At 48.6% G+C, this 13,850-nt stretch overlaps 1 protein-coding gene across 1 annotated transcript in view; it reads right to left on the reverse strand.

Annotated features, from left to right (window-relative positions):
* The window catches only part of DIP2C (disco interacting protein 2 homolog C), a 196,776-nt gene that overhangs the window by 167,247 nt on the left and 15,679 nt on the right, over positions 1–13,850 (reverse strand). The window contains exon 8 of the mRNA XM_037735141.1: positions 7,301–7,411. Within this exon, the coding sequence (XP_037591069.1) occupies positions 7,301–7,411 (111 nt within the window). The remainder of the gene's footprint in view (positions 1–7,300; positions 7,412–13,850) is intronic.

The raw sequence follows: 13,850 nt of genomic DNA on the forward strand, positions 1-13,850 counted from the left end.
AAGTTCAACATCACAGCACACACATTATGCAGCCATTCCTTATGTCTCCATTTTATGCAAGCACCTCTTCCTAAAATAATGAAAATGAAACATTCATTTTTCTTTCCACTTAATTCCATGAGCTGTGATTCTGTCTCACTGACAGGAAGAGGCAAAGGACTGGCAACATCCCATGCTCCTGTGTTCCAGGGAAATGGAAGAATACTGGATTAAGAGTCCAGGCTTTGGTATCAGAATCCCACCCGGCTCTGCCATGATCACTGAGTAAGTTCTCAAATCCCTTGACGCGTCCCTTTCATCATCCGTAAAGTGGGAGCAATACTGTAGACTGCCGTGAGAATCACCTACGATGGAATATACACAGCAAACTACTAGGTACGGGTCACACAGCAGCACTCAGTGACAGCTTTTACAAATACCTGGAAGCAACGGATTTGCTACAAATTTCTAAACCTAAAGAGCCCAAAGGGATTAGACTGTTGACAAATCCCACCTTGTCCACTGGCACGGACGACATGAATTCCTGGGGTGACATGACCACAGGACACACACATACCGCGGTCACCTGGGAAATGCAGGCTTGTCCTAACACTAGTGTCTTGCATGACCATGTATTACAGACCACAGGATAAACCTACTAGCACCACATCTTGATAGCAGGAAGGAAGACAGGCAACAATGCCAATTACCTCCAAATGGGAGCAAGTGAACAGTATCAAACCAGTCACCAGCAGCTTCAAAGCCAGTTCCTTGAAGGTCAGTCCCAAAGGGCCGTCACTGGCCATGGGTCCTCGCTCTTCAGACTCTCATATTTTGAGTCCCCACATCAACATCTAACTAAGGTCTTTAAACAGATAAAAGTTAATACACCACTTTCCTTTTGGTTTAACTAGTTTGTGATCTGTTTTGTTCTGGGAGAAACCAGTATCCTGCAGTTCAATAAGCAATGGAATATTTCAGGGATAAAAAGAAAAACCAAACGCTTCAAACCCCTCAAAGAGGTAGTATAAACATGCACCCTTTATGCTTGCTGTCGGTATTGCTGTTACTAGTACCCCAGATTCCTGTGTACATCCACAGGTTTAAATCTTTAGAAAAACGTACTCCCTTCACTTCTGTCTTCTGAAGTCATAAACTCACGACCCATTTCCTAGAGCTCCTGTTATTTGCACAGAGCTCACAGCATTACACAATCACACACACAGCCTGGGGACTGCCGTCCAATGTCAAAGACAACCGTGAAATCAAGAGAGAATGTTCCTCCAAGGTAGATGCTTGGCTTCACAGCAGCGGGGCAGGAAGATGTAGGCTTGGGAGCCAGGCCACACAGGTTCACACCCCAGCTCCTCTCTGCCACCTTAAGCAAGTTACTGAACCTATGCGCACCCCCGTTTCCTGGGATGCAAATTAGGAACAGTAAGAGTCCCTGCTAGAGGGGAGGCCGTGAGGATTAAATGAGTGACCACGTCAGAGAGCTCACAGCAGAGCTGCTCGTGGCGATGAAAACACTCCACAAGTGAGAGCATTCAACAAGATGCTCATCCTTAGGGTGACCCCAGTCTGAAAAGCGGACCAAGAAGAAGCTGAGTCTGGGAGAAGCCAAAGTTGTGCAAGGGGCTGAATGAGACAGGCTGTGCGGAACCCCACCTGTCCACGGCCGCCCTTCGTGTCCACGGCACAGGCCGGCCGTGTTACCTTCCACAAGGATTTCTTATTGTCATGCTGCACTCTTGTTCTTTGGTCAAATATGCAGAAGCAGAAGTGTGGAGAGTTGTGCTAAATGGTGAACACGGAGTAAAGGCAAGAAGATTTTATCTTCACTTATTCCTTCTCTAAGCCTTTCTTTATGTGGCATTTCTGACCTGCATGTCCAGGCTACTGATGGCCCGTCAAACACATTCTTCATTGCTCTTGCAGTATTTATTTTCAGCATTGCCTTTTGATTCCCACATTTTCCATCTCTCTGCTCAAGCTGTCCACTTCCAATTACAGCACAATGGTTTGAGGTTATCATCACAATTCTTTGACAGATCTAGGAAGAGTTGTTTATTTTCAGTTTGTCCAGCTCTTTGCTCATGGGGACAAGTTTGATAACTTCCAAGCTCCTCAGGTGCTGGGCTGGAAACCAGAAGCCTATGCATCCCCACTTTATTTTATTCTTTTTATTAAAGAAGATGTCACAGTCACAGAATCCACTGGCTGTCAGAACAACCCTCCATAACCCACCACAGGCAGCCTTGGAAAATCCGCTGTGTGCTCAAGAGTGTGTGTGAACAGGAGACATGGCTGTGTCATTCTGGAAAGCATGACCCCACAGACATCCCTGAGAGGGTCTTGGACCCCTGGGGGTCCCTGGGCCCTGTTGGAAACTTGCCATCCTAGAGGACACAGGGACACTCTACTGCAAAGGAGGGCAAGGCTGAGGTCAGGTTCTGATGCCTGAGAGGGCAGCCCCGGCTGTCCACACTCACATACAGAGGTTCTTTGTTCACCAGAAGACACAGCAGCAGTCCCAGGCGTGCTGCAGGTGAGCGCTGGTCCTCTCCCTCTCACGGTCTCGGTTAGAATACAAGTCTCAGGGTTTTCTTTTCCAGAGTTCTTGTTTGGGCGAAAAAGGGCGATAACGAAAGTTATGATCTGAGCTCAGACTTTACCTAGTCAAGGTAATGAAGTGCTTAAAATAGACTCTGCTATATTCTAGGTGCTCAATAAATGCCTGTTCATTCACTCACTTCTGAAATCAAACTCAAGTTCCAGAAGAAAGTGATTTAAAAAGAAGAGATATATACCACTACAAAGAATTTTCATAAACATTCATTACAAGGTAAGGTCATGGGTTTAGAAAGGAAATGAGAAAATACAGCCAGGAAAGATTAAACGGCTGACTAGATTAATTGTTAAGTAGGTCAATTATCTAAGAGATGACAGAACAACTTCTTAGCTGATGAAATTCAGTCACTGAAGCAACCATAGTAGCTCTACTGCAAGTTGAGTGGTCACAGAGCTTGAGCTGCTGAGTCTCCCAAGGAGCCACAGCCCTTTCCTCATGAATGACGCCAGTCTTCCGGGTCGGCTCAGGAGAAAGGAAACAGCAGACAGAAAACTCCGAAATGTGTCTACTGGTCATAGACTAACATAAGCTCCCCTCACCTAACACCTCATTGTTAAAACCACGTGAGCATGTACTCTAAGAGAAAGTAAATTATAGCATATCAAAATTTAAAGAACTCACAGCTAGATCCCTGTAACAACAGTAAATAGCAGAGAATGAGGAACCCCAACAGTGGCCCCTATGCCCCTCCTGCTTTACTGAAGAGTAGCTGATATATATATATATGAGGTTTATATCAGATATATAAAGGGGAGTGTTCTGTGTTGGCTACAGAAAGTGAGAGCCTCACCTGAGCATTCACAGGCAACGCAGAGGTCACAGGGTGTACTCCATATCCCAGTCAGTCACTACTGATCAAAAACAACGATAAGTACCCAAATTTTAAAAACTACAACAGCATGCATGGAATCATGGTGCTTCCCATTATATCTCACATAAATGACACTTCAAGGAATGTCTACAAAATTGTTCATAGTATCTTCTACATACTAAGTGAATAGCTAAGGTAAATTCTACCACCTGTAACCTACACACAGTAAGCTTGATTCTCTAAAGAGAGGCAGCTGCAGAATTGGGGACTGCCATCTGTGTGGATGCACAACTAGGACATCTCGGAGTCACCCTGGGTGCAGATTCAGAGGCCTTCATCTGTGCAGGTGCATAAGCGGACACCTCAGAGTCACCCTGGGTACAGAATTGGGGAGCATCATCTGTGCCGGTGCATAACTAGGACATCAAGGTCACCTTGATTTTCTCTCATGTTCCTCCATGTTAACCCAACCTTCAGGACCTACTGCTATTCTCTTTGGAGCATTTTCCAAATCTCACTGGTACTATTTTTTTTTTTTTTTTTGAGACATAGTATCACTGTGTCACCCAGACTGGAGTGCAGTGGTGTGATCTCGGGTCACTGCGGCCTCCGCCTCCCCGGTTCAAGAGATTCTCCTGCCTCAGCCTCTGGAGTAGCTGCGATAACAGGAATGTGCCACCACACCCAGCTAACTTTTGTATTTTTAGTAGAGATAGGGTTTCGCCATGTTGGCCTGACTGGCCTCAAACTCCTGAACTCAGGTGATCTTCCAGCCTCGGCTTCCCAAAGTGCTGGGATTACAGGCATGAGCCACCGTGCCCAGCCCTGACCAATATCTCTTAAGTACACATCAGTACTTAAGAGATATCAGGGTCTTTTGGACTCCCCTACTTTTAGCCCATGTTCCATGATGCCGTTAAAGTGATCTTCAAACCCTGAACTGGCTCCCATAGTGCCTTTGCCTAAAATCTTCAAGTGGTTCTCATTGTCTTCAGGATGAAGTCCAAATTTCCGAGCATAACACACACGATGCTATAACCTGGCCCCTCCTACCTAACTTCTTGCCCTTCCCCAAATGTGTTATGCTCCCCCATCTTCCTTCCTTCAAAATATAGAAGCCAGGCAATATTGGTGCTTGGCAAACACGAATGAACCAAGCAGAGATCCTGGCCTGTGTGGGCCTCGTATTCTTATGGGAGAAGGTGAGAGATAGGGAGGCAGATGGAAGACAGATGGATGATAGATGGAAAATGGATGGATGATGTATGTAAGTGGATGATTGACAGGTAAGCGGATGATTGATGAAAGGGCAGACAGATGCATGACAGGTCGATAAATGGAAGAATGATTGACAGGTAGGTAAATAACTAATACAGATATGCAGATGGAGCGACAGAATGTCATGTGGTGACAATAGCAACAGAGACATGAATCAGGATGGGGAAGGGGAGGGACTGCATATGAAGGGTGCTATATTTCACAATTCCACACAGAAACAGGAGAAATGAACCCTGCTTCTCACACTGAGCCTCACTTCCCCTGCAGGGCACAGCCTGCGGTCTGTGAGCTGAAGCATTGGTCTCCTCCAGCCGCCCTCCCACTCTCAGCCACCCGCTTCGCTGTGTGCCTTTCCCACACCTTCCTGACTTTGAAGGGCTGACATAAGGTGCACAGGTGAACAGAAAATGCATCCGAGGCCAAGAGATCACTGTCTCCTGCTACACTCGCCTCTCAGGCTTCTATCTAGAGAGAAGCGCGTGAGTCAACCACAACCTGCCACCCTTATCTCACGAAGTAGCTGGGACTATGAAGATGACACGATCCAAAGGCCAGGTCAACACACAGTTGATCAACCCCCTGCAGCGCCGTGGAGAGACACAGAACGTAGGAAACAAGACGCAATGGCAACTGACGCTGACCTCCTCTCCGGTGTGGTCAGGCATCAGGCTTTCATCCCACTGTGATGAGCGGCCCGTGTGATCCTCAGTCATCATGCAGCCTCCCTGAACTTCTGTTTCCTCATCTACAAAGCGGAAGGAAGACCACCACCGGCTTCCGTGAGAACTGAAGCTATGTGAACTCACATCTTGATGTGTTGTGTGTTCACATGCAAGGCACCAACACAGTGGCACTGACAGGGTGAGGGAAGCGTTCATCACAGGCTGACAGCACACAGGCACCTCCACTCTCCTGAATGCGACAGTGCATCCAAGACACCCGTGTGAATAAGAGAAGCTCTCGGTATGCATCAGGGTTTAAGACAGTTCTGAAATAATGGAGGTTGGATTTGGGAACAAATCCTCCTCCATCCCATCCCCACACATTTTCCTGGGGTCAAAGCCTCCTTGGAGAATGCAGGAGGGATGCTAAGGAGGTGCACCCGCTTTTCACTCAGGCTGTCAGGCGCGTCCTTCTCATTTGCATGGGTGACGCTTCCTGCGGCCATAAAACCTTCCCTATAGAAAGGACAGCAGCGCCAAGACGCCAGGCAGACAGCAACTGAGGACGCGGCAAAAGCAGCTAATCACATGAGCCTGTGCGGACAGAGAGATTCCTTACAACACAGCTGAGACTCACAGGATTTCCTCGACCACCGGGTGAGTTCCATAATCCCTTAGCCCCAGTCTCCTTTTCTGACACACAAGACAACAGTCACACTTCACCTGCTTATCATGAAGCTCAATGTGAGAACACCGGTGACGCGCATGTGAAAAACAAAGTGATTCACGAATCAGGTCCATCAGCAGCAATCACCCCTGTCCTAACTGGTGTCCCAGGAACTACAAAAGAATTCACAAGTGATTTTCTTTTAAAGAAGCAACTTGAACCTACATGTTGGAAAAACTCTCAGAGTAATTCAAACATCAATCACAGCCTAAGTTTGTTTGTTTGTTTTGTTTCATTTTGAGACGGAGTCTTAAACTCTGTCGCTCATGCTGGAGTGCTGTGGCGTGATCTCGGCTCACTGCAACCTCCGCCTCCCGGGTTCAAGAGATTCTTCAGCCTCAGCCTCCTGAGTAGCTGGGACTACAGGTGCATGCCACCACGCCCGGCTAATTTTTGTATTTTTGGTAGAGATGGGGTTTCAACATATTGGCCAGGCTGGTCTCTAACTCCTGACCTTGTGATCTACCCACCTTGGCCTCTGAAAGTGCTGGGATTACAGGCATGAGCCACTAAATCCAGCCTTTTTTTTTGAGATGGAGTCTTGCTCTTGCTCTGTTTCCCGGGCTGGAGTGCAATGGTGCGATCTCAGCTCACTGCAAGCTCTGCCTCCCAGGTTCAAGTGCTTCTCCTGCCTCAGCCTCCCGAGTAGCTAGGATTACAGGCATGCCCCACCACGCCCGACAGCCTAAGTTTTCTGTTGCTAAATCAATAAAATTTCAGCTGGCCAAGCCCCGGTGACAGTGGCAACTCAGTCTCCAGGCAATCCCATGCAGATGGTTTCATAAAACACAGAGGAAAACCAAACAGGAAACGTGTGACAGTGTATGAGTTTCATTTCCATTTAGAAAAGTACACCCGGAAGACAAATCACTGGGGGTAAAAAGAGAAACACTCTCCTAGCAACCACGATCACAAAATTATTTAAAAGTGACACCTAAAAATGAGAAAGATTTGGCACGAGATTGCCATCTTTTTAATTAGCATGAAATTCTAAATAAACAACACAGGCTTGTAAAGCACGTGAAGAGCTACCATTTACCGGACACTGGAGTCTCCCCAGAGGGTGTGTCTGCGCAGAAGGCCGGAGGTTTGTTGCCTGCCGGAGGCCCACGCCCACTGCGCTTCTGCCTCTCCCGGTGGCTGGGCACAGGTACGTTCTTGGCAAAAGCAGCAGATGGACGAATTACTATCATGCCCTGCCCCGTGCTTACCTGACCGATAGCGCTCATCTCGTGACCCTGAAGACCGCCGGCGGTGGTAGCGGGAGGCAGAGGAAGGTGTGACGGGAGGCCGGCGTTCTTGCGGCAAAGCTTGGTCCACCCCTGCATTTCAGGGAAAACAGCAGAGTGAGGTGTGGCTGTGCTGAGCGGGGTCCGCAGACTCTAGCAAACCATCCCTCCCTCCTCACAGCAAAGCCAGAGCCACCCACGGGACTGGACATGGGGGCACCTCAGAGTCCACAGGCAGGAGGGCGAGGGCTGAGGGAGAAGCTCTCCCACAGGTGGGGAGGTCAATCCTGCCTGGATGCCACCATGGTCATTTCACAGTGCAAAGGCCCCCTGCACCACAGGGAAGACACAAACTCAGCCACAGGTGACAACTGGACTCCTTGGAGTTAGGGTGACAGCAACCAGGCCCAAGACACAGACTCAAGGTATGACCGTTCCATGTAATACATATACAGAATGGGTCATATATATATTCTTAAGAAAACTTAAAAGTATATTATTAAAGTTAGTTTTAAAGTAAATCTTATAGGATAATTTAACAATATGGTTCAGGTAACCAGGATATACCATCAACTTCCAGCTTTGCTCATTCTACATTGCTCTCTGGAAACTTACTCCATTTGATGCCAAGTGTTTTAACACATTGTATTTGACTATGGCTTTCATGAATCACAAAAAAACATTAATGTGGTCAGATAAAAATGATTTAATGGTATTGGTAAAAACACTGACCCGAATCTGCCCGTCACGGTATTGATTACACTCAGGTAATAATAGGGTGGCCAGGAACACAGCTAGACAAAACTGAACCCACAGGAAGGGTGTCGCCCTCACAGTCCCACGAATAACTGCCCCAATACTGAGCACCAATCACTAACAGATGCTTCTTCAGGAAAGGATCAGTCACGTTTGATTGAAAGCAAACAAGAAATAAAATTTTAAGTTATCAAAAGAAATATTTAGTCCCTGGTTTTCCATGTTGGGCTCTTAGGACAGTTGTTGAGTCTGCAGGCTTAATCTTCCTCTTACTCTGCTGGTTTCTGAACATCAGCCTTTGATGGCACCCATGTGGGTCCCCCGTCAGGCGGGCGAGTTCAGAACTGAGTAAAGCACGGCCCCTACACTGCCATTTTGTGAAGTTCCATGTGCTCTTCTTTCAGCAAGTGTCCAAATCACTACAGTTCCTGATGACTGAACTGTCTGCTCCTACCAGCCTCTTCCAGCCGCCATTCACAAATGATCTCTTAAAAATGATCTTCAGTTACCTTTTTATCAAACAGATGCATTTTAGGAAATCCAAGAGTACTACCAATCTCATGTGAAAATAGTAGTTACCTGGCACTTACGTTCATAAATATAGACTTATAATGTGACTTCCTGAATTGCCCTTTTCAGATACCACCCCTCAAGCCACTGTGGTCATTACGCAGGACTACGTACAGATGGTCTTCTGCAGGGTCCACAGTGTGCTCAAATACCTTCCTATCTTAGGCTTTTCAATGATTCGGAGTTAATACTTTAATCCACTTTCCATTATCTTGGCTTTCAGTGTACCTATGGCCAACCCTTTCATGATTCTCCAGCAGCACTGAAAACTGTTTCCCATACTTTTCTTGCCCATGATCAAACACTGACAACCTGGCAAGAACCTTTGTTCGCTTCTCCTGGAAGTCCTGTTGGAGCCCTGCCCTGACCCCAGACGTGCTACAGTCACTGGGCCATGCCCTTCTTCCCACTGTTGGAGCTCCGCCCTGACCCCAGACGTGCTACAGTCACTGGGCCATGCCCTTCTTCCCACTGTTGGAGCTCCGCCCTGACCCCAGACGTGCTACAGTCACTGGGCCATGCCCTTCTTCCCACTGTTGGAGCTCCGCCCTGACCCCAGACGTGCTACAGTCACTGGGCCATGCCCTTCTTCCCACTGTTGGAGCTCCGCCCTGACCCCAGACGTGCTACAGTCACTGGGCCATGCCCTTCTTCCCACTGTTGGAGCTCCGCCCTGACCCCAGACGTGCTACAGTCACTGGGCCATGCCCTTCCTCCCACTAGCTGTGGACACTCACTGTGCTGGTCACTTGTTCTCATGCTCCTCAATGCCCCCTCTACTCTACCGTCCTAAAGGAGCACCTCAAATGGCTTCTTCAGAAAGGACTGACGAGAAGGAACACTTGGGGCCCCGGCACATCTGAAAGTGCTTTTCTTTCTACCCCATGTGACTGGGTCTTTTACCTACATATGGAATTCTAGGTGAAAGTTGCTTTCATTCATTGCCTTTTGTTTCCATTATTGGTGAGAAGCTAAACGTCACTGATGCTATAATCTTTGGGTAATATCCATTCCTTTTTTTCCTTCCATCACCTTTTCTTTATTCCCACTGGAGGAGCTGCAAGTGAGTTTTTTCTTTTTATGGGGGCACAACACCACATCTCTTCCCAGGAGGGCTTTCATCTGGGCTGTTTTGCTTGCCAAAAGAAGAGCCCCTTCCTCTCCAGTTTTATAACCAAACACAGGCACGTTCGTCCCTCTGGACTGGGCTATTCCCTTCACATGTGTGCTCTGATCTGGGGCCTCTGTTTTCAGTACCATTCCCAAATCTGGAGCCTCCCTATTTAATTTCTCCAGAGAACACAAATGGCTGGCAGGAGGGAAGGGGCAGCCACCTGCTTCTGGACACCGTTCTCCTGGCTCCACACCTGCAGCACCCACAGCTCTCCCAGTGTCTGCATCTTGGCTTTCTCCGTTCTGCTAAATGATGAACCACAAATTCCTCTATTTGACTTCTTGTCCTGTGGATTTACACCTTATACAGTCACTGACATCTTAGCACAGTTTGGGGAGAAACAGAGATAAACGCACATTTTCAAGTTGCCAAGCGTAACTGGTGGCCTGGCGTTTTCAATGTTTCCCCTTCCATCTCAGTCCCACACCTATCCACTCCATTCAAACACGCTTCCTGGAATCACCTCCAAGCCTAACCTCCTCTTGGTGCCCACGAACAATGGTCTACAGAGTTCTAGGCTGCTGCTTGGCTTCTCACAGGACTTACGTGTCTGATATAAAAAAGCTATTTTTGCACACCAACCTTGTGAATACTTACTCTCGTAGGTCGAAATGCAAAGTTTACAACAAAAGTTTGAAAACGGAAACGAATAAACCAGAAGGGTTGAAAAACAGCTCTCAGGACAGTCACAGAAAGATCGGAAGCCTCCTGACAGAAGGCATGGTCAGGGGAGAGAGGCGGGCGTGTCCCTGGGAAGGGGAGATCCCCAGGGAAACGGTGTGGCTGCACCCAAACATGCAAGAGTCTGGAGGACAAAGAGCGAGGCCTCCTCAGGCAAACACACAGCTGAGATGGAGCTGAGATTCTCCTCCTGGGAGCACCCGCTCAGCTTTCACACATTGGCCATGAGAGGCACCAGCTCAACTCCAGCACTCCATAGACAGGAGATCCCACACGTGTGGTTGGCGCCCCGATCCATCTGGCTCCTGTGATTCTGTGGTATCCTGGGCAAGTTCCGGAATCTTTCTTAGGACAGAAGCAGCAGTGATAGCCTGGCCTAAGCACTTTATACTTCACTCATTCATCAACACAAAAAGCTCCAGACCGGGACCATTCCTTCTGCGGTTTTCTTGGCAAGGAAATGCGGGTGCAGAACGGATCCATGAGTGCGGGCGGCCTGGTGCCACCCTTGTATGGTGTCTGAACATTCTCCCGTGACTGTCTTTTCATTTGCAAATGGGCCCCTCTCCCAGGGCCCCCAGCAACCTGGCATGAGGGCCTTCAGGTGCTCCCCATCTTCAAATGTCTGAATCGCCTATGACCTGTCTCCTCCTGGGGTCAGCACATGGCCTGCCTGGGCACTGTCCACGGCCCGTGTTCTCTGCCTAGAGTACTGTGCCTTCTACTCCCTCCCAGTGCTCAGGGCTGTCTTCCCCACGTTGGTCCAGGAGGGCTCTGATGGTTTCATTCCTTTGCGTCCTGATGACCACAGAACAAAGCCCCCAACTCCTTCACTGGAACTGGGTCCTTCTGAGCCTCACTCCACCTTCCTGTCTAGCCGCATCATCTCTCGTGCCCCAAACCCTGGACCCGAGTCAAAGTGGAATGCCCACTGTCCCAGGTCTGAGCGCCATTTTAATTAAATGTTCAATTACTTAAGAAAGGATTTCCCAGGGAAAATTCTAACACTAGAGTTCTGTGAACTAAGCAGCCCATCAATTCCAGGTTAGTAAATAAGTGCAGGAGGGTACTTCATTGATATCATGAAAAAGCAGACAGTGGACAACACGGCAATCCTCAAGTCACCCTCAGAATGGGGCCAGCCTGGGCCGCCACCCTCTGACACAGCAGCACTCCACAGGCCGGGAGCCCAGCAACACGGGCGCCATGTGGTTCTTCTGGATGTTCAATGTACTGGAAAAAAGTCAGGATTTCTAAATTTAGATAGTCAGAAGTACACTGAAAATCCTGATTTTCAACATGTTTTTAAAAGACATCATCAAGAATGTGTGGAGGAAAACAAATTTTAAAAGTATGTGGGATTTAAGTTGACAAGGCCTTGCTCCAAATTCCCATCTTGTTCTCACTCACCACGTGTCCAGACATGCTGGGGGTGCAGGCATAAACATCTCTATGGCTGGCCTTGGCTCCCAGAGCTCTCCTGGCCTCCTTCCTGGGCACCCAGGGGCAAGCGCGCCATGCCCCATGGAGGCCTCCACAGGAACGTCCTGCATGAGAAGCCCATTCTGGGCCCTTCGTGAAACTGCTGGGGATTGTTCTGTATTTCAGGTCTGTCCCAAAGCAGTTTCTGAATCCAGAATCGATCCCAAAGCATTCTCTCCAGGACCTAATTACACACTCTTGTTCACATCACAGAACTTGTTTTAAAAGTAAGTACAATCAGGAACTTTGACATAAAGCAAACAGGACAACTGTTTCTTTGTATTTACTCAGATGGGAACACCACACAATGAGAAGACTGAAATCTACCTGCCCCAACCCCACAAATTCTCACCCCTTTTTTAAGTTTTGCTCTGTCGCCCAGGCTGGAGTACAATGGCGCAATCCTGGCTCACTGCAACCTCCTCCTCTTGGGTTCCAGCGATTATCCTGCCTCAGCCTCCTGAGTAGCTGGGATTACAGGCACCCGCCACCATGCCCAGCTAGTTTCTATATTTTTTATACAGAAACGTAGAGACGTTTCTGTCTGGGGTTTCACCATGTTGGTCAGGCTAGTCTCAAACTCCTGACCTCAGGTGATCCATCCGCCTCAGCCTCCCAAAGTGCTGGGTGACAGGCACGAGCCACCGTACCCGGCCCCATGCAGTCCTCCTTTCTATCCATCTTTCATGAACTGAAATCTTTACCACAAATCAGTATATGTTTGCTTAACAACCATTTTCCTATTATAATATTTTAACTTGATTAGGAGCTCACGCATGGGAAATTGTCGGCAATCCGGAGTCAGGACGGTCTGACATCTGTGCTTCATCCCCCAGCCTGACCTCTGGTCGTGCTCACTGGATGAGATAACACTCTCTCCATCAGGGCCGGGGCTACACGTTTCTGCACTTTGCTTACACCTCGGATTTTTCACAAAACCCACATGGGCAGTTCCAAAGTGGGCACTACCCTCCCCACTGGAGACACACCCAACTCTGCTCAGACCCTAGACACCCCGCATGGTGTGGGCTCAGCTGCACCCTCTATCCCTAGCAACTGATATCTGCAATGAGAAATGTGATTATTAAACGTTGCTAAAAAGGCCAAGAAATGCACGGGTTCAAATCTACAACTGTGTGTGACAGAACACGTCTCCGGCAGCTGAACGTGGTACCCTGGGAAGTGCCAGTGGGAACACGGCTACCCGGAACACAGGTGGTTCACCTTTCGCTACAGCAACTTGTTCTAGAAAGATTCACGCTAAGTCACAGGCAATGCAATCAGACACTCTCATTTCTCCTTCTCTGGGATTTAAGTTTGCACCTCACCCTGTGAGCCACTGCATGGCCTGCCCCTAAGTGGAGGAAACCTGCCAGGGACAGGCTCCCCGGACCCTGCAGCCCAGCTGAGGAGCCGGTCTCTGTGCCAGTACATGCAGGAAATGGCTGCGCTGGGGTCACCAGACTGTAATGCTCACGAGAGAACAAGAATGCGGATCTGCCCTGCACCTGCCCCAGGAAAGCACAGCCTCTGCTGACACGAAGCCTCAGAACAACCAACAGCAGACCCAGGTGAACAGGCCACGGTCGCCAGCCACGTCTTCTAAAGAACACAGAACAAAGTGGCATTCACGTCTGCAAAGGTAAGAAAGGTTCTCATTCCGTATGTGACCAAAGTGCAAGATTCACAAATGCCAACTCCAGGCCACTTCCTCCCTCACAACTGTCAAAACCCAGCGGGAGAATCTGCAATGGGCCTCAGAAGAAGCCCTCTCCATGGCGAAAGGGCAAGGCAGCCACTCAAAGCCGATAGCACTCAGGCCAGAACACCTGTTCTCATGGGGACAAGTGATCCACTTACAGGATCCAA

Source organism: Cebus imitator, unplaced genomic scaffold (genome assembly GCF_001604975.1).
Source record: "Cebus imitator isolate Cc_AM_T3 unplaced genomic scaffold, Cebus_imitator-1.0 Scaffold732, whole genome shotgun sequence".
In the NCBI taxonomy this organism is placed as follows: domain Eukaryota; kingdom Metazoa; phylum Chordata; class Mammalia; order Primates; family Cebidae; genus Cebus; species Cebus imitator.